Source organism: Leptodactylus fuscus, chromosome 11 (genome assembly GCF_031893055.1).
Source record: "Leptodactylus fuscus isolate aLepFus1 chromosome 11, aLepFus1.hap2, whole genome shotgun sequence".
Lineage (NCBI taxonomy): Eukaryota > Metazoa > Chordata > Amphibia > Anura > Leptodactylidae > Leptodactylus > Leptodactylus fuscus.
This window is the reverse complement of record NC_134275.1, coordinates 78,830,660-78,852,453: the sequence shown is the minus strand read 5'-3', so window position 1 is coordinate 78,852,453 and position 21,794 is coordinate 78,830,660. Positions and strand designations below refer to the sequence as shown.

The 21,794-nt window shown below is 47.5% G+C and overlaps 1 protein-coding gene across 1 annotated transcript; it reads right to left on the bottom strand.

The window, feature by feature from the left end:
* Positions 1-1,732: 1,732 nt before the first annotated feature.
* On the bottom strand, positions 1,733-12,691 carry PPT2 (palmitoyl-protein thioesterase 2). Its single transcript, XM_075259328.1, has 9 exons — positions 12,033-12,691; positions 9,117-9,290; positions 7,651-7,807; positions 6,952-7,047; positions 5,154-5,261; positions 4,922-5,005; positions 4,718-4,802; positions 4,577-4,631; positions 1,733-3,651 (listed from the first exon to the last, which is right to left on the bottom strand). The coding sequence occupies exons 1-9, from the start codon at positions 12,045-12,047 to the stop codon at positions 3,508-3,510; spliced, it is 918 nt and encodes a 305-aa protein (XP_075115429.1). The 5' UTR covers positions 12,048-12,691; the 3' UTR covers positions 1,733-3,507.
* Positions 12,692-21,794: the final 9,103 nt, after the last annotated feature.

Here is a 21,794-nt window from a genome sequence, read left to right as displayed (position 1 = left end):
CACTTTCCCCTAAAAGTTTGTCGCTTCTCCACCCTGAGGGAATGGCATGGTGCGGCGACCCCCGGAGGTTGTCAGCACAGATCCATTCACCTCTCCTCCAACACCCGACCCCTGTCATTCCTCTCCAGCTGCTCTGATCTGTCCCCTGACAACCAGTAGGGTACCCCCACCCCCGCTGTCACCACCCACCTGCACGGTCACGGTCCCTGTGTCTGGGCGCACATGCACCACCACTCCAGGGTCACTCTGAGACTTCTATGCCCTCCATGGCAGGCTGGTCTGGCAGTCAGGACACCGACCCTCCCCTGCCAGCTCACCTCTCCTTCCAGGAAACTCCCAAGGGGGCGGGGGTGGAGGTGTGCACCCAGGACACTACCTGAGCAGCTTTAACCCTTTGCACGCCAGAGGCTAAAGTTTGTTTTTGAGGCCCCTTCGCCCTGCACATGAGACGCCTAGTAATGACCGTGGCAACGGAAAATATTTGCTATGAAAGTTTCCTGGCATTTAGAGGGTTAAAGGGCAGCTTGGCGAGATTATACCGTAAATAGCTTCTGTAATCTCTGGGGGATGGGGGGGGAGACGGGCGCAGGGAGCACGGTGACAGAGTACAGGCCGAAAAGTGGAAGGGTAAAAAGCACTACAAGTCCCAGCACTCTCGTATCACAGCATACAGACTCCGCTCTCAATCTGGAGAGGTAAGGGTTAAAGGGACATGCTAATGAGGACGTCCTGCAGTGAATGGCTGCATTCAGCCTGCAGGGTATGGGAGGATTAACTCTTTAATTTCTAGAGAGTACTGGAAGCGGCGGCGGCGGACTATCTGTCTCTGTGGCATTGGTTTGGGTATCTGGCAGCTCAGGGGTTAACGCCCTGACAGGCTGGGAGCCGCAGTCTCTGAAAGGGTTAACAGCACACAAGGCTGCTGAGACTTGGTACAGTCCAGCCCACAATCCCTCCTCCCATGGAATGTTGGTTTAACCTGTTTACACATATTTATCTTTCGGTGGGTCCCACCTACCTGTGCAGGTGAGAAAAACTAGACCACGCCTCCTTTTAAAGAGACAGTACAACACAAAAATATCAACAAAAACATGGATCGTTGTGTGTTTTTCTCTGATTGTCACACTATTGAGTGGAATATCTGTTGGGAGAGCCTTGTCCAGGCCTTGGCTCCAAACCAAATGCTAGAAGTGCACGGCTGCGGTTATGGATGTTGTTTTGTTGTAATAATAAAAGTGGACAAGGCACTGAAAAACCGCAGCGTGTGAACCCAGCCATAGTGGTGAGGTGGTTACATTTGTAATTCTGCACCTTTTCTATTGCAGACAGAATACTTGTATAGGACAGGGGTCAGCGACCTTCAGCACTCCGACTACAACTCCCATCATGCTCCATTCACTGCCATGGGCGTCTAAGAACAGCAGAGCGAGCATGCATGCTGGGAGTTGTAGTTTTACAACAGCCGGAGTCCTAAAAGTTGCATAACAAAGAAGGAGCGACTTTTTTTTCAATCTCAAACAGCGCTACATTTGTATACAGGCTGTGTCCGGAATTACAGCCCATCCCCAATCAACTGCAATACCAGACCCAGCCTGTGGACACGAGTGGCGCTGGTGCAATCATTTGCCTTCGGGTTATTACATTCCAATAAATCCTGACGTACCCGTATCCCGTCATGGCGAGAGGTGACAGTCCCGGCGCAATCCGGTGTATAGAAACGCTCAGCGACAAGTTAATTGCAGAAATGTTTTATTGAACACAACAAACAGCCATTAAAAAAAGCAGAAAAAAAACACAATTATCACAAGTCTAATTGGGCAGTAAACTCCCTGACGTAACCCGGCTAACAGCCCCTCGTGTCCAGGAGTGTCAGCTCTTGTGCCTTGGGTGCAGTGGCGGTGCCTCGTCCAGGAATATAAATACATAAATAACCTGCGTCCTGAGCTGCCCCGTCCAGTCTTGCGGAAACACGAACCTGACAAACTTCTTACAAAGGTATAAAAACGACATTCCAGCCCCGGCGTCCATCGGCCGGAGGGGGCGTTGCATTGATGAGGGCTTAGTATTAGATTTGTTGCAGCAAACACAGGGATATTTTTTTTGCTCCCGTTCAACTTCTCAGACACTGCGGAGGTAGACAAGGCTGCGGGGACCGCCCGGGCTCCCATCTCTCCACCTCTATTGCTCCAGCACATCCAGAGTTAAAAATCAAAGCAGCTTAGTTTATAGTAGAGGAAAAAATAAAATAAAAAAACAACTACCATTTTGTGTATACAGCTCCAATGCAGACCTATGTGTCTTTATGGTAACAGACTACACGGTGTAGTCTGCTCAGTTCTGTGCTTTTCCATTACATTCAAGATTGTACCTCTACTTAAAGGGAACGTGTCATCGTTTTTTTTTAAATTATTATTTTTCTGGACGTAGATTTTCTTTTTATTCTACTTTCTATACATTATGGGGGCGGCCATCTTGCCTGGGCTTCTCCTCTGCTCTCTTCGCAGCATTTAGCGATATGCTTTACAGCAAAGCCATAGTCATAGGCAGCCTGTAGCCAGATCATTGATGTCTATGGCAGTGTTCTAGACCGGCTCTATACAGGAAGAGGGAGGAGATATGGGGTGTCAGTATTGATGTACTGGTGTTATCTATAGAGGTGTTATGTTATAATACTGTAAATTAGGTGACTGCTGCAAAAAACACACCTACAGAATTGCTGAGTGTTCGTCTATTAATAGGCTTAGTGGCCAGAGTGAAAATTGCAGGATTTAGTATTTTACCTGGAAAATTGAAAACAAAATAATCAAAAATATCTATGAACTGAGCAGCTGATCTGTGGGGTCCGGGGTATTATATCCCCACCGATCAGATACGGACAACCTACCCCAAGGATAGGTCATGGATACTTAACCTCCCCTTTAGATGCACTGGAGCAATAACCAAAAAAGACCCATATATATTAGATGGGTGGGAATCCAGGAGAAATTGTCTCCCTCTACAGTATGTGAGGCCAAGTATCAAGTACCATGATCATCCCATGTCCTCAGCACCCAAAAGTCCATGGGGCAAGCAGACACTCCCCTATAACGCACCCTGTTAGCCCATAATGTGACAGCAGTGGATTGGAGGCGCAGAGGTAGAGGATCCTTGTTTGTACGTCATGAAGCTCCGACCTCCCCCCTCCCCATTGTGCAAACTAATTCTCCATTATTAGAAAAGGTACAAACAGAAAACAGTCTACCTTCCAAAATGTCGGGTCTAGAGGGAAAGGAGGGAGGAGGGTAAAGAGGTGCCCTAATGTATTCCTTCCACAGGTACACAATGGAGGCCATCATGGCTGGCAGGCAGACTGCCCATAGTCCACAGGAGGCCTGGGGTGGAGTGCTGAGGAGGGGGCTGCAGCGGACCATTACCACGACTGGCAGGGGAAGATGAACACTGAGGTGTCATGAGTCCAGGCCGATCTGCATTGGGGGGGAGAAGGGAAACGGAAGACGTCTAGTAAGGTTAAGTGAGCCACTTCTCGATGCATTCCTTGAAGACGGTCTCGTTGGAGTGCCACATGGTGTGAATGACGTCCGGGACGGAGTACGCAGTGATGCCTCCTCGCTTGTCCAAAGTACGGAGACCAAAGGTGTCATCCAGGTACACCTAAGAGGAAGAAGGGGTTATATAGGGCACGGAGAGACGATTCCTGTCCAAATGTGCTGCTCACACAGGTGCAAGGCTGCTTACAGAACATCACAGACGTCTCCGTTTTCTGGGACTTACTTATTGATCTGTCCTCAGGAAAGGTCATTGATATGTGATCATTGGTGGTCCAACACCCGGGATCCCACAGATCGGCTAGCTGAAGAAGCCACAGCAAATACCCAATACTTCACTGAGTAACAAGCGCAGCGCCAAATATAGCAGAGGGGAGGTGCTTGGTATTGCAGCTCAACCCCATTCACTTGAATGGGACAGTGCCGCTGCTGTACCATGTGACTGCCGCTGCGGTACCATGTGACTAATGAACATGACATCATCGGTACAGGGAAGAGGCTGCAGCACCTCGGACATACCAGGTGTTGGACTCGCACTGATCATAGATTGATCCTATCCTAAGGACTGGTCATCAATAAGGAAGTCCCAGAAATCCCCTATAGATTCTTTGCAGCATTGCCCTGCCTTGATGGGAATCTGAGATATGACAGGTTGACCTATAACATATCTAATCCTACAATTCCCCAGAGTTAATCGGGGTCTCAGGTGTCTGGCGGCTGCTTATCTCACCCGTCAGCCTAAAGGAGCTGCACGGGGTTGGAGAAACATGGTTGGCTTTTTACGCCAAAAAAAACAAACAAAAAATAAAAAAACAACAAAACAGCACCACCGGTGTTCACAGGTTGTGTGTGGTATTGCAGCTCAGTCCCATTCATAGTCAATAAAGCAGAGCTGCAATACCAGACACAACCCATGGACAGGTGTGGCGCTGTTAGAGAGGAAGAAGCCATGTTTTCTAATCCGGTCAGACAGGATCACATAATGCCCCAATCTCCGTGAAGCCTCCGTTGTCGCAGGGGGAGGTACAAACCTGCTGCTCTGTCATTTCGTGAACCGTCTCGTTCTCATCGTAGAACCCAAAGTGGCTGCAGAGACAAAAAAGTGACATCATGAGATGACGCTCCAGGCGCAGTGATAGACCCACCGGCACTGCGGACCACCATCTCTGTACCTGGACTCCCAGGGGGTGATGACGCCATCGCTGGGACCGCCGATCAGGACTAATTTGCGTAGGCGCAGGAAGTTCTTCTTCCATTCTGTGGAGGAACATCAATAGGAATTGTTGCGTAAAGGAACATATCACATAAAATAGGGGGCGCTCCAGAGCCCTGTGGGGTGGTGAAGAGTCGCCCCTACAATCATACAAGCCCATTACCTGTTGTGTTCGGTTCTGGCCGCTCGGAGTTAATAGGCGCCAAGAAATCGCTGCTGTTGACGTACATGTCGTGGTGATGAGGATCTGGGAGGAGGAAGACAGTGATTTGATTACCAAATGACTTGGCGCCACCTCGTGGATACCTGACACCGATACGCAGGAAGGTTGGGATGTACGTCGCCATACCCCTATACCCCTCCATGTCCCCCCACCTCAGGCTAAAATATCTCACCATTCCAGAAATTGCAGATGGAGATGCTTTGACCAAACTGCGTGTAGCAGAATCTGTACAGGTTGGCTTTCACGTATGTGGGGAACAGATACCGCAGATAATCCGTGTCTGGAACCAAAAACATAGAATATCATGTACAAGGTGCTGACTGCGAACATCAATAACAAATGGATGGATTTAAAGGGGAAATACAGCCAGACATCTGTCTCTAGCAGAATATCATGGACTTCCCCTTTAAGCGACATCTCCGCTGTAACCTGAGGCCGCGGCGGTGCACGGATTATATGTAGGATATTAGATTAATAATGCATGTGCTCTGTAGATTCCGGAACAATCATATTCATGTCTGAGAAGGTGCGGCCTCCTCCAAGTTCCCAGAATAAGATGGTTATTAGGAGTGCCGATCCATTAGAGACTCCTCTGTAACAAACAGCGTCTGGGTTGTTGTAGGAAATCAGTAAAAACAGCGCCACCCTTGTGCACAGGCTACATCTGGTACTGCACCTCAGACAACTGCAATACCTGATACGGCCCATACAGAAGAGTGGCGCTGTTCCTGGAAAGAAATGCAGACTTTCTTTATCTTATAGAAACCCTTTATCTAGTGGGATATTCCCATTATATTAAGTAATGGACTAATACTAGGCTATGTCAGTTTTTGGTCGGACTTCCATGCGTTATAAAGTGATGGTATATCCTCGTATAGCTGTGACCTGTTATAGCCAGTGAATAGCTGCACAAGTTACAGGTTCCCCTGTCCAGACATCAGCAACGGAACGGGAGCGGCGAGACAAAGGCGCCTTGTATTTTTACAAACCATTCTAAGGATACACCATAAATGTCCCTGACTTCAATGGAGAGCGCCGTGCACACATGCGGCCATTGGTTCACTTCTCACCTGGATGCAGCGGCCTCACTAACTGCAATGGGGGTCAACAGGATGGACCCTCATCCATCAACTAGCAATATAACGTACATTTCTATGATGAAAATAACCATTTAAAGGGGGATTCCAGGCTAAAAAAATAGTTTAATATCTGATCTGTGGGGTTCTGAAACTGGCACCCCCATTGATCAGCTGCTGATAGACAGAGAATGGAGCAGGAAGCCGATAGCGCTGTTCTACGTGCAGTGGCCAGAGCAGGTACTACAATTCAGCTCCCATTCACTTTGACACTAAGTTGCAGTGACCCAGTTCCACCACTACACAGAAAACGGCGCTGTCTGCATCCTGCTCCATTCTCTAAAAACAGCAAACCAATGGTAGTCAGTTGTCGTATCTGATAGGATTCTTAGCCTTGAAAACCCCTTTAAGCTGTGGGTTCTAGAGAATGTTCCCAATATTGCCCCTATAGTGAGCACAACTGTGATTTCTACCATGTTTTATTACAAAAAAAGGGGGGGGGATACCACTATTTGGCAGGGATCGGCACGCTGCGCCATATGTAGATCCCTACTGAAGTCCTTACATTCATGTCAGGTTTTACATTAAGACCTTCCCAAGTAAATGAAACTAAAAAAGAAAAGGGGCAGAATGGAAGGTGAGGCCAAAAAGTAAATCAGACTAAAGACGGTGAGTGACCCTGAAAACCCAACAAGGAACAGAAAAGCGGAAGCGCCGAGGGCGACATCTTGTTCTGACGCACTTTAGTTTGGATGTATATTTGTATATGAGGAAGACAGGGGGGCACTTATTTATAGATCTAGTATCAAGTGTAGGTTAAACATATCCGGATATCGCAGTATTACGGGATCAGAGTGGGGAGACGGCAGTAGCGTCACGATTGAAGTTTCTCACCTCCATATTGTCCCATCTGAGGAGAAGACAACGAGATGAAGGTGTCCACGTTGTGGTCTGGTATTGTCTCCAGAAGACCCCGACAGATCAGTCCTCCTGTGTGTGAAAGACAAAGAATGGGAGAAGGGATAAGCGGCTGAAAGGTGACGCGTGGCACCGCTTATCCAGGAAAGGATGGAGTTTCCCTTTAAGAGGACGTCAACTCTCCTGACATGACAGATCTAAGCTGTATACATGATGGAGAGGTGGAGCCATCTTGTTGTGGTTCGAGGCGTCTCCACGTGTCCTGTCAGATGACTGAGCGCTCAGGAATGAGATTACCCTGAAGAACTGGATGTCTCCAAGCAGACATGTGATGGAAACAATACATGAAATTGCTCCTGTGTACAAGAGTCAGGGGGGGGGGAACGAGAGAGGTGCCCATCAAAGGAGGCGGTAGGGGTCTGCTGACCGGCCCCCGGGAGCAGAGGGATGGCGGGTACTTGTTTACAGGGTCTATCCACCCACCCATGTGTGTCCATGGATAGTAGCTGCTGCTTCCTTACATAGGACATAGGTGGGAGTCGCAGTCTAAGCCCCCCTAGACTGTGCAGGCGCCCCTTACTAGGTGGCAGAGAATGGAGGAGGGAAAGTCCCATACAGGGACCTTAGAATGGAAAAGTATTGAATAAGATGGATGTTGGGTGGAGTAGTCCTCACCTTGTGAGTAACACAGCAGGTGCACGCCATCTTTTCCAGCGTTCTGCATTATGGGGTAGATCGCATCCCGAAATCCCATCACTTGTTTCCAGAGAGGCTGCAGACTCGCCCTGTGGTCAAACAGGTCCAGCACGGAAATATTGGTGCCCGGGTGAGACTGCGGTCAGAAGAAAAGGGAAGTCAGGATGGAAGATCTTACTTCACCGAGCGTTACATAAAATTCTGCAGCTTCCTTTGTCATCAGCGTCCTCAAATATCAGAGAGCCCCAAGACCCTCACATGTGCCACAGACCTCAGCTTCGTATATGCCAGAGAGATCCCGAACACCAGCCATACCAGCCTCCCCTCACACTCACAGCCACGCCAGCCATACCAGCCTCCCCTCACACTCACAGCCACGCCAGCCATACCAGCCTCCCCTCACACTCACAGCCACGCCAGCCATACCAGCCTCCCCTCACACTCACAGCCACGCCAGCCATACCAGCCTCCCCTCACACTCACAGCCACGCCAGCCATACCAGCCTCCCCTCACACTCACAGCCACGCCAGCCATACCAGCCTCCCCTCACACTCACAGCCACGCCAGCCATACCAGCCTCCCCTCACACTCACAGCCACGCCAGCCATACCAGCCTCCCCTCACACTCACAGCCACGCCAGCCATACCAGCCTCCCCTCTCACAGCCACGCCAGCCATACCAGCCTCCCCTCTCACAGCCACGCCAGCCATACCAGCCTCCCCTCTCACAGGCACGCCAGCCATACCAGCCTCCCCTCTCACAGGCACGCCAGCCATACCAGCCTCCCCTCTCACAGGCACGCCAGCCATACCAGCCTCCCCTCTCACAGGCACGCCAGCCATACCAGCCTCCCCTCTCACAGGCACGCCAGCCATACCAGCCTCCCCTCTCACAGCCACGCCAGCCATACCAGACTCCCCTCTCACAAGTACGCCAGCCGTACCAGCCTCCCCTCTCACAGGCACGCCAGCCATACCAGCCTCCCCTCTCACAGGCACGCCAGCCATACCAGCCTCCCCTCTCACAGGCACGCCAGCCATACCAGCCTCCCCTCTCACAGCCACGCCAGCCATACCAGCCTCCCCTCTCACAAGTACGCCAGCCATACCAGCCTCCCCTCTCACAGGCACGCCAGCCATACCAGCCTCCCCTCTCACAGCCACGCCAGCCATACCAGCCTCCCCTCTCACAGCCACGCCAGCCTCCCCTCTCACAAGTACGCCAGCCATACCAGCCTCCCCTCTCACAGCCACGCCAGCCATACCAGCCTCCCCTCTCACAAGTACGCCAGCCATACCAGCCTCCCCTCTCACAGGCACGCCAGCCATACCAGCCTCCCCTCTCACAGGCCCCTCAGCCATCCTTTTTCCACTTCACTTCCATTATAACCTCCGCCCCCCTTTCCGATCCCGCAGCATTTTCCGCACCCCTACCTCCTCTTACCTTGTTGATGAACTCCACCAGGTACTTGAAGTTGGCAGAACTGTCAAAAAGGCCATGGACCAAGATAACCGGCTTGTATCCGTGTGTGGGGCCTGCTAACCATAGCAGCAGGGGCACAAAGAAGAAGATTGTTGGCACTGCCAAGCGGCACATTTCTGCCATGCTTAAAGTTACCTATAAACAAGCAGAGAGATGGTGAGAGGACGAGACCCGAGTAAGGAAATGCAGGTGAGACAGCAGTGCCCGTATATATCAGCGCCACTATTAGTCACTGGCACACATGGCTGGTGACCGGGCACCTTGGCATCTCCTAGTGATGTCAGCCATTGTTACTTCCCTGTCACCACTGTCGTGTCATTATCTCTCTACAGGCACAGGATCTGCAGATAGGGGGCGCTCTGCCTCCCAAACTATCGCTCCTATTCAATGCCCACAGCCTCCGGCTACAGCTAAATTTATCAGGTTGTCAAGTGACTGGAGAAGACCACATGTCCTGTTAACCCCTTGTAAGCCTTGAAAGGAACCCACAATACCCGTGCCATGGTTAACCCCTGACTTACCAAACACTCGTGCTCCATTAACCCATTAACTGCAATTGTAAACACCCAACTAATCACCTATGTGCAATATTAACCTATTATTTACCTTGTTCTGCCCGCATGTGAATATGCTGCCCCTCACCCACCTCCTTTCATAGGTAACAGACAACGCCATATGTACCTGCTTAACCCATTATGTACTGCCATTTACCATCAATGTGTTAACCCTTCACATGCGATACATGACCGTGCACGCACTGCCAGTGGTTTAACGAGGCCGGATATTAGTTCTGGCACAATTAAAAAATGCCTGTCAGCGTCCCGGTATCATCTCTTAGTTTATACCGTATAATTTGTACTATATAAACGAAGAAATTTCTGACTCAGAATGCGGAACATAATAAACGCCGTTACTTACCTCTCCTGGCTCCGGAAGGCTTCAGGTCTACTTGGATGATATGACGGATATCACGTGGGCTTGCGTCCTTACGCATCGTGACACGAGCCCCCTACTCACGTGATGTCCGGAGTCTCACCGTACTACACTGAAGATGGCCGACATGATCTGCGGGAAGTGCTCCAGAGCCACAGACAGGTAAGTAATAGGTTTTTTGGGGGTTTTTAGTTTCCGCCCTGGGTCTCCGATTATACTCTGGGGTCTGAAAAGACCCCAGAGTATAATAATTGTTCATGGGTGTCCACAATGGGATATAATACTGTGTGCAGGGGCTAATAATACTGTGTGCAGGGGCCACTATGGGACATAATACTGTGTGCAGGGGCCACTATGGGGGATAATACTGTGTGCAGGGGCCACTATGGGACATAATACTGTGTGCAGGGGCCACTATGGGGGATAATACTGTGTGCAGGGGTCACTATGGGACATAATACTGTGTGCAGGGGCCACTATGGGGGATAATACTGTGTGCAGGGGCTACTATGGGACATAATACTGTGTGCAGGGGCCACTATGGGATATAATACTGTGTGCAGGGGCCACTATGGGGGATAATACTGTGTGCAGGGGTCACTATGGGACATAATACTGTGTGCAGGGGCCACTATGGGGCATAATACTGTGTGCAGGGGCTACTATGGGACATAATACTGTGTGCAGGGGCCACTATGGGATATAATACTGTGTGCAGGGGCCACTATGGGACATAATACTGTGTGCAGGGGCCACTATGGGACATAATACTGTGTGCAGGGGCCACTATGGGACATAATACTGTGTGCTGAGGCCACTTAGGGGCATATAATACCGTGTGCAAGGGCTACTTGGGCCATATAATACTGTGTGCAAGGGCTACTTGGGGCATATAATACTGTGTGCAAGGGCCACTTAGGGGTGTATAATACTGTGTGCAAGGGCTACTTGGGCCATATAATACTGTGTGCAAGGGCTACTTGGGGCATATAACACTGTGTGCAGGGGCCACTTAGGGGTGTATAATACTGTGTGCAAGGGCTACTTGGGGCGCATAATACTGTGTGCAGGGGCTACTTGAATCTAAAAGTCTCAGTGCCCTTACATTAGAGATGGAGTTGCGGGGCGACAGGGTAATATTTGGTTCCCTGGCCGCAGGTGATTTATGGCTGTGTTATAGATGATAACAAATGTCACACTGACAACCACAAATGATCGCGGTCAGGCAGAAATCCAACCTTGTTCACGATCACTGGGTGTGATGTAATAGTGCGATCTTATGTGCTGTATGACCCTAAACTAACGCTCTGACCTCATGTGTGACCCATCAGCGCATTAACCCCTCATCTGCTTCTAGTAAGCCTTCCGCTGGTCTCCGTGTTAACCCATTCCTTTTATCCCAGATCACTGGAGCAGGCTTTACCCTTTACACAACATTTTAGGAACCCACATGTGCCATGTCACGCTAGCGTAGTATGACCCCTAACCCCGTGTCATGCTTTCTTTAATCCATTACAGGGTGGGATAAGTAATTTATACCGATTTCCTAAATGTTGACCCCCACCCTGGGATAGCATGTTACACAGTTTTTGCTCTCTTCATGTATCCTATTAACCCTTACCTGACGTTAAAATAAAACTACGCCAAATGAGCTCTTTACAAAAGTGTTCTAGCCCTTTAAATGGACAACACGTAATCCGTCTGCTTTCCAGTATTGTGACTTCTATGTTTACAGCGCGAGGACAACAAATAGTTAATGTTACGTGTCCGGCCTCCTATAACAGGTCCGACTGCTTGTCAGAAACCAATTGATAGCCCAATATTCTGGATTTACGACCCAGTCCCCACCGGCCACACATAAGAAGAGAATGCAAAAAGTGCAAGAAAAGGGGGAAAACTGAACAGACAATGAAAAGCGGACAGGACACAACGCTCTCATCTTACTCTCTGCGGTCTCATTCTCCTCTTGGGACGCGTGCAGTCTCTTGGTCTATTTTACTCTCTCCGGCTGTCTCATTCTGGTGCCCGCTCCTGGACACCTAGGACGACATGGCTTCTTATCGCTGCCACATGGACCCCTCGCTGGTCTTGGTCAGCACTTTGTAGCAGTCTATTATCAGTCACCTTGTGGGTGTCTCTACTATGAGCGCTCTCTTAGCCCTTGTCCTGGATAGACTGCCGCCTTTACAGTCTCATACTATATGATGGTGCCGGTATAGGATGTCTCTACTAGGAGCGCTCTCTGTACGCTGTTCTATATACAGTCTCACACTATGTCAGGGTCTGTTATCACCTTGTGTCTCACTATAGGAGGTCTCTCTCTATAGCAGAGCGCTCTGAGCACTCTCGTAGCTCCTTGTTCTATTGTATCCCAGTAGACTGTCCTCACTGCAGTCTCTTACTATGTGACAATCTCTCTACACCTTGTGGTCTCAGTATAGGAGGTCTCTCTCTACAGCAGATACTTGGAGCAGTCTCTCAGCCCCTTGCTCTACTCTTTGTCCCTGCAGTCTCACTTTCCATGTGCAGTCTCTGTGCCCCCCCCAGGCTGCAGGCTATGCTCAGTGTCTCTCTCTCTCCCTCCCTTGTTTACACTGACTGCAGTCAGCAGATGCTCAGTGCAGGCCACGCCCCCTTTGCTATTGCGTCACTTCCGCCCACCGGCCTTCTCCGCCTGCAGGGCTTCCTTAGCAACCGGTCCCTAGCAACCGCTCCCTGTAGTCTAAAAATGAGGGCGGCCATAGAGATTACAATGAGAGAGACACCATAGAATAACATGACTACAGCCAGAGATGTCACCTCCACCATGGCTGCTAGTCACAGAGACCCCATAACAGTGTGTCACATACAGAGACCCCATAACTGTATCACATACAGAGACCCCATAACTGTATCACATACAGAGACCCCATAACAGTGTGTCACATACAGGGACCCCATAACAGTATCACATACAGAGACCCCATAACTGTATCACATACACATCACATACACATAACAGTGTGTCACATACAGAGACCCCATAACAGTGTGTCACATACAGAGACCCCATAACAGTGTATCACATACAGGGACCCCACAAGTGTATCACATACAGAGACCCCATAACAGTGTATCACATACAGAGACCCCATAACAGTATCACATACAGAGACCCCATAACTGTATCACATACACATCACATACACATAACAGTGTATCACATACAGAGACCCCATAACAGTGTATCACATACAGAGACCCCATAACAGTATCACATACAGGGACCCCATAACAGTGTATCACATACAGAGACCCCATAACAGTGTGTCACATACAGGGACCCCATAACAGTGTATCACATACAGGGACCCCATAACAGTGTATCACATACAGAGACCCCACAAGTGTATCACATACACATCACATACACATCACATACACATCACAGTGTGTCACATACAGGGACCCCATAACTGTATCACATACAGAGACCCCACAAGTGTATCACATACAGGGACCCCATAACAGTGTGTCACATACAGGGACCCCATAACAGTGTGTCACATACAGGGACCCCATAACTGTATCACATACAGAGACCCCACAAGTGTATCACATACACATCACATACACATCACATACACATCACAGTGTGTCACATACAGGGACCCCATAACTGTATCACATACAGAGACCCCACAAGTGTATCACATACAGGGACCCCATAACAGTGTGTCACATACAGGGACCCCATAACAGTGTGTCACATACAGGGACCCCATAACTGTATCACATACAGAGACCCCACAAGTGTATCACATACAGAGACCCCATAACAGTGTATCACATACACATCACATACACATCACATATCACATCACAGTGTGTCACATACAGAGACCCCACAAGTGTATCAGCCCTGAGGACCCCATAACAGTGTATCACATACAGAGACCCCATAACTGTATCACATACAGAAACCCCATAACAGTGTGTCACATACAGAAACCCCATAACTGTATCACATACACATCACATACACATCACATACACATCACATACACATCACAGTGTGTCACATACAGAGACCCCATAACTGTATCACATACACATCACATACACATCACATACACATCACATACACATCACATATCACATCACATACACATCACAGTGTGTCACATACAGGGACCCCATAACTGTATCACATACACATCACATACACATCACATACACATCACAGTGTGTCACATACAGAGACCCCACAAGTGTATCACATACACATCACATACACATCACATATCACATCACATACACATCACAGTGTGTCACATACAGGGACCCCATAACTGTATCACATACACATCACATACACATCACATACACATCACAGTGTGTCACATACAGAGACCCCACAAGTGTATCACATACACATCACATACACATCACATACACATCACATATCACATCACATATCACATCACAGTGTGTCACATACAGGGACCCCATAATAATAATAATAATAATACATTTTATTTATATAGCGCCAACATATTCCGCAGCGCTGTACAATTTATAGGGTTCAGATACAGACAGACATACATAACAAAGAACGTCATTTCACACAATGGGACTGAGGGCCCTGCTCAAAAGAGCTTACAATCTATGAGGTAGAGGGGGTGACACAAGAGGTAGCAGGGGCGGCATTGCTTATACAGTGTTCAGACAATTTTGTGCATTAGGAATTGTGATCGGCCTGTCTGAAAAGATGTGTCTTTAGTTTGCGTTTGAAACTGTAGAAGTTGGGAGTGAATCTGATTGTCCGGGGTAGAGCATTCCAGAAAAGTGGTGCAGCTCGGGAGAAGTCTTGTATATGAGCGGGGGAGGTTCTGATAATAGAGGATGGAAGTGTTAGGTCATTGAGTGAGCGGAGAGCACGGGTTGGGCGGTAGACAGAGATGAGGGAGGAAATGTAGGGAGGTGCGGCATTATGGAGAGCCTTGTGGATGAGAGTAATAACTTTATATTTTATTCTATAATGAATAGGCAGCCAATGTAGTGACTGGCACAGACCCGAGGCATCGCTGTAGTGTCTAGCCTGATAGATGAGCCTGGCCGCTGCATTCAGAATAGATTGTAGAGGAGAGAGTTTAGTGAGGGTGTCACATACAGAGACCCCATAACAGTGTGTCACATACAGAGACCCCACAAGTGTATCAGACCTGAGGACCCCATAACAGTGTGTCACATACAGGGACCCCACAAGTGTATCAGACCTGAGGACCCCATAACAGTGTATCACATACAGGGACCCCATAACAGTATGTCACATACAGAGACCCCACAAGTGTATCAGTCCTGAGGACCCCCATAACAGTGTGTCACATATAGGGACCCCATAACAGTGTGTCACATATAGGGACCCCATAACAGTGTATCACATACAGAGACCCCACAAGTGTATCAGCCCTGAGGACCCCATAACAGTGTGTCACATATAGGGACCCCATAACAGTGTGTCACATATAGTGACCCCATAACAGTGTATCACATACAGAGACCCCACAAGTGTATCAGTCCTGAGGACCCCATAACAGTGTGTCACATATAGGGACCCCATAACAGTGTGTCACATATAGGGACCCCATAACAGTGTGTCACATACAGAGACCCCACAAGTGTATCAGTCCTGAGGACCCCCATAACAGTGTGTCACATATAGGGACCCCATAACAGTGTGTCACATATAGGGACCCCATAACAGTGTATCACATACAGAGACCCCACAAGTGTATCAGCCCTGAGGACCCCATAACAGTGTGTCACATACAGGGACCCCATAACAGTGTGTCACATACACGGACCCCACAAGTGTATCAGTCTTGAGGACCCCATAACAGTGTGTCACATACAAAGACCCCACACGTGTATCAGTCTTGAGGACCACATAACAGTGTATCACATACAGGGACCCCACAAGTGTATCAGTCCTGAGGACCCCCATAACAGTGTGTCACATACGGAGACCCCATAACAGTGTGTCACATACAGAGACCCCATAACAGTGTGTCACATACAGGGACCCCATAACAGTGTGTCACATACACAGACCCCACAAGTGTATGAGTCCTGAGGACCCCATAACAGTGTGTCACCTCTTCACGCCACATATGCTGCTATTTATTATTCATTTTCGGATGTATCGTTAGAATATTGCACATCTCTTTTTTGCCCATTGCCCTCACTCATGGGGGAGATTTGCACATATCTGACGAAATGTCTTGCACCATGTACACATGTAACAGAGATAACCTGAACATTTGAAATTGGTTAAACTGCTGCGGCCTGATATCTTATCAAAGAAGATGATCAAACCGATGAAAAGTCATCAGAAAAACAATCCTCACTGACTTCTCATTGTCTGTTGCTCAATCTTCGCAATGTTTTCTCAGCACTGTGTGCATGTTACATATGATCGGCGCTGTGTGTACATTGTGTCCCGGTCACATATAGATATGCTTATCCCTATGTATAAATGTCTGTTGTCCTGTATGATAAATAGCTGGCATGACGTATGTGAACTATTGTAGCTGATGTCTAGTGTTTACATATTACAGCCTGTGTGGGGTCAGGGTTCGGCTCCATACACATAACTGTGTGCTTTGTCAGTGTGCTATATATATATATATATATATATATATATATATATATATATACATATATATATATATATATATATATATATATATATATATATATGTACACTCACACACACTAACATTAGAAAATATACAAGTTAGGGTGCTTTCACACGGAGTAACTCTCCACTCATTCTGACACGTAAACACATGTCAGAGTGAGCGCAGTAAAACAGAATCCCATTGACTTCAATGGGTTCGGTCTTACACGCACTACACATTGAAGTCAATGGGAGGCTTTTTTATCTATTGCTTTCAATGTGGTACGCGTGTATCACATTGAAAGCAATAGGTAAAAAAGCCTCCCATTGATTTCAATGGGTAGCACACGTAAGACCGAACCCATTGAAGTCAATGGGATTCTGTTTTACTGCGCTCACTCTGACACGTGTTGTCAGAATGAGCGGAGTGTTACTCCGTGTGAAAGCACCTTTAATCAGATCATCATCATTAATATCAGATCGGTGGTGGGACGTCACTTGGCAGCCCCACAGCTAATATTAGGCCACCACACAGTGTACAGAGCGGTGGTGTCTCCCAATATGACTGTCACCCCCTCCATTGATTCCATAAACTGATTTTGTAACCCAATCAACCCCTATAAAGAGAAGCTTTCATGTCCTCTGACATCGGCGGTATTATATACCGTAAGATACTATGGCGGCCTAAAAGCCTATTGCTGGGCTGTGAGGAACACTAGCCCCTTTAAGAAGGTCACCACAGTCTATAGGCGACTCGTGAGAATTTAGGCTGTAGCATGAACCATGTCCCATAGGAATACATGAGGCTACACGATGGCTTCGGCCTTCACCTCTGTCCAGCATTAACCCATAGTGGTCAGCCACCCCTGAAATAAATCTATATCTTTAATAGCAGCATTGGGATGTGCAGCCTGTGCCGGCCTGGTGTGTAAAACGTTGGGGGAGCGAACGTACCGAAGAATTAAAAAATCTTGCCATGGAAACCCGGGCCGTATGAATGAGTCCTCAGATTTTTTGCAGGACTCCATAGGATAGTGAAGAAACAAGTGAGGGATTAAACATAGGATGGGTCATACAGTCCTATGAAAAAGTTTGGGCACCCCTATTAATCTTAATCATTTTTAGTTCTAAATATTTTGGTGTTTGCAACAGCCATTTCAGTTTGATATATCTAATAACTGATGGACACAGTAATATTTCAGGATTGAAATGAGGTTTATTGTACTAACAGAAAATGCGCAATATGCATTAAACCAAAATTTGACCGGTGCAAAAATATGGGCACCTCAACAGAAAAGTGACATTAATATTTAGTAGATCCTCCTTTTGCAAAGATAACAGCCTCTAGTCGCTTCCTGTAGCTTTTAATCAGTTCCTGGATCCTGGATGAAGGTATTTTGGACCATTCCTCTTTACAAAACAATTCAAGTTCAGTTAAGTTAGATGGTCGCCGAGCATGGACAGCCCGCTCTCAAATGATCTGAAAACAAAGATTGTTCAACATAGTTGTTCAGGGGAAGGATACAAAAAGTTGTCTCAGAGATTTAACCTGTCAGTTTCCACTGTGAGGAACATAGTAAGGAAATGGAAGACCACAGGGACAGTTCTTGTTAAGCCCAGAAGTGGCAGGCCAAGAAAAATATCAGAAAGGCAGAGAAGAAGAATGGTGAGAACAGTCAAGGACAATCCACAGACCACCTCCAAAGAGCTGCAGCATCATCTTGCTGCAGATGGTGTCACAGTGCATCGGTCAGCAATACAGCGCACTTTGCACAAATAGAAGCTGTATGGGAGAGTGATGAGAAAGAAGCCGTTTCTGCACGTACGCCACAAATAGAGTTGCCTGAGGTATGAAAAAGCACATTTGGACAAGGCAGCTTCATTTTGGAAACAAAAATTGAGTTGTTTGGTTATAAAAAAAAAGGCGTTATGCATGGCGTCCAAAAAGAAACAGCATTCCAAGAAAAACACATGCTACCCACTGTAAAATTTGGTGGAGGTTCCATCATGCTTTGGGGCTGTGTGGCCAATGCTGGCATCAGGAATCTTGTTAAAGTTGAGAGTCGCATGGATTCCACTCAGTATCAGCAGATTCTTGAGAATAATGTTCAAGAATCAGTGACGAAGTTGAAGTTACGCCGGGGATGGATATTTCAGCAAGACAATGATCCAAAACACCGCTCCAAATCCTCAGGCATTCATGCAGAGGAACAATTACAATGTTCTGGAATGGCCATCCCAGTCCCCAGACCTGAATATCATTGAACATCTGTGGGATGATTTGAAGCGGGCTGTCCATGCTCGGCGACCATCTAACTTAACTGAACTTGAATTGTTTGTCCAAAATACCTTTATCCAGGATCCAGGAACTGATTAAAAGCTACAGGAAGCGACTAGAGGCTGTTATCTTTGCAAAAGGAGGATCTACTAAATATTAATGTCACTTTTCTGTTGAGGTGCCCATACTTTTGCACCGGTCAAATTTTGGTTTAATGCATATTGCACATTTTCTGTTAGTACAATAAACCTCATTTCAATCCTGAAATATTACTGTGTCCATCAGTTATTAGATATATCAAACTGAAATGGCTGTTATAAACACCAAAATATTTAGAACTAAAAATGATTAAGATTAATAGGGGTGCCCAAACTTTTTCATAGGACTGTATATGAACCTGTGTCATATATGTCAGGTCATGGGGTTGCATTAGGATGAGCAATGCTATAGATTCTATCCACCGTATAATGTGGCTGCCTACTATTGTGGAAAATGGAACCGCGTGCCACTTATGTTTTTCAAGGACTCTGTCATTAGGATAGGCCGACTGAGACACAAAATCGGACAGGAATAGGACGGCTTCATATTTTGCAGCTCATTCTTATGTCCTCCACATAGATCTGTAAAATCTACGGATGTGTGTGTGCACGGTGCCATAGAAATGAATGGGTCCGTAGGCTAGCCATAATAATGTGTATGGGGCCTTAGTCCTTATATCATTTCTATGACGCTGTGGTCGTCCTGTCCTGTCACGTGCGGCTTGTTTATCTCATTTTCTGGCATCATTCCAGAGACACAATCTTGCTTTAAGTATTTTTACGCCAATCTTCAGCCCAGGTGCTGGCAAATAATAAGTAACTCGTGTGAAGAACATGGAGTGTTAGGCTGAGTGTGAGAGATAAGGATGTGTAAACATGTTCAAGGGCTGCGGCCCAGGGACGCAACATCATAAAATCACACTTCAGGCTGACCTACATGGAAGCTGAGTGCCGAAATCTTAGGGCTAGTTCACACGTGAGTATAAGGGGAGGTTTTTGACAGCGGATTTCGCGTCCAAAACCTCCCCTTATAATGGTGGTCTATGGAGACCGCCGGGCTTCTGTTCTCCGCTAGCGGCGAGCTGCTGCTAGCGGAGAAAAGAAAGGACATGTCCTTTCTTCAGGCGGAAGCCGCGCAGGTTCAGCCACGCGGCTTCCGCCCCCGGCAGCTCCCTCCTATGTCGGCTCATTCATTTGAGCCGACAGCAGAGGGTTAAGGCGCGACAGCGATGGTCGCGGCGGGCGGGTTTTGACAAGAGAGAGACGCGGCTCGCCGCGTCTCTCTCTGTCAAAACCCGCGCGGGCAGTTCACGTGTGAACTAGCCCTTAGCCTCCATACAGACCCGCATGTCTGGGCATTCCACTGCCAATGGGATCTGGTGTCAGAAATTCTGGATTACTGGACTGTCCTAGAAAAGTCCTTGTAACTGATGGTATGGCTGGGCCGGTAAAAAGCTCCATGTATTGGTTGGATTAAGTGGCCTGAGCGCAGCTCCGCAGGTCAGTTTGCTTTAGTTAAGGCCCATTTGGGCAGGTAAATCCAGCAGATACATGGCCCATTATTCCTCAGCGTAGAGAACCTGAAGAAACGCTGCAAACCACAGCATACTAATATTTGCATTCTTCCCATAGATTTCTATAGAGCAAGGCAAAAATGCAAAATGCAGCAGAAAAACAGAAAAAGGCATGAGCAATTTCTCCGTTTTTTTTAATTTTTGCACAATATTTTACCTGCATTTAGCAATGTGTCATCTTAGCTGTAGTCTGAATTTGGGTCTAGGCACGAGTGTTAACAAGTGACTGCTTCTGTGGATGTCTCTTCTCATGGTGTACAGTAAGGACCCTTGCACATGTCCGAGTCTCGTCAGTGGGAAATGGTCCGTTAGTTGGCTGTAGTATTCAGACTGAACTCGGTTTAATGTCCCCCTCTAGTTGCCCCCCGTTTAATGTTCCCATCCTGAAACCCCCAGTTTAATATCCCCATCTAACTCCCTCCACTGTTTAATGTCCCCCTCCAGATGCCCCAGTTTAATGTCCCCCTTCAGTTTCCCCCAGTTTAACTGGGGCACAAGGAGAGGGACTTCATACTATGCGGTAATTGGAGATGAACATTATAATGTGGGCATGTAATGGGAGCATTATACTGTATGGGAGCACATCGAAAAATTGGTCAGAGTGGGTGGAGTCAACATAGAAGTGGATGGAGCTAAATTTGCCATGGCAAGCATGGCACGCCGCACATACTGTCCCTCTTTTTGTCCTGGGAAAGTTGGGAGGTATGGTGTTCCATAATATAATAATAATAATAAATGTTATTTCTATAGTGCCAACATATTCCGCAGCGCTGTACAATTTGTAGGGTTCAAATACAGACAGAAAGATACATTACAAAGAAAGTCATTTCACACAATGGGACTGAGGGCCCTGCTCGAAAGAGCTTACAATCTATGAGGTAGAGGGGGTGACACAAGAGGTTCCATAATCCATATCTGTGATCAATTACACTAGGACTACACGGCAGCTTTGGCCGCGGCTACAAAAGATCACTCAGTCACCGTGTGACTCGGACACTAATATAATAATTATATAAATATATATATATATTAGGGAGTGACACTGTGACCTCGAGGGTGCTCCATCTGTGACTTGTGCTCATAAAACAATTCGGCATTGCTTAGCCTTTTGTCATTAGACACTCTCACGCTCATAACGTGACTCCATTAGTAAAG

What these genes read in the sequence shown, in the direction of transcription:
- PPT2 (XM_075259328.1), bottom strand. An exon ending in TCAGATGGGACAATATGGAG is followed by an intron (nt 5,262 to 6,951) that starts GTGAGAAACTTC and finishes TTTTGGTTCCAG; the next exon opens with ACACGGATTATCTGCGGTAT. An exon ending in ACGAAATGACAGAGCAGCAG is followed by an intron (nt 3,652 to 4,576) that starts GTTTGTACCTCC and finishes TCTTCCTCTTAG; the next exon opens with GTGTACCTGGATGACACCTT.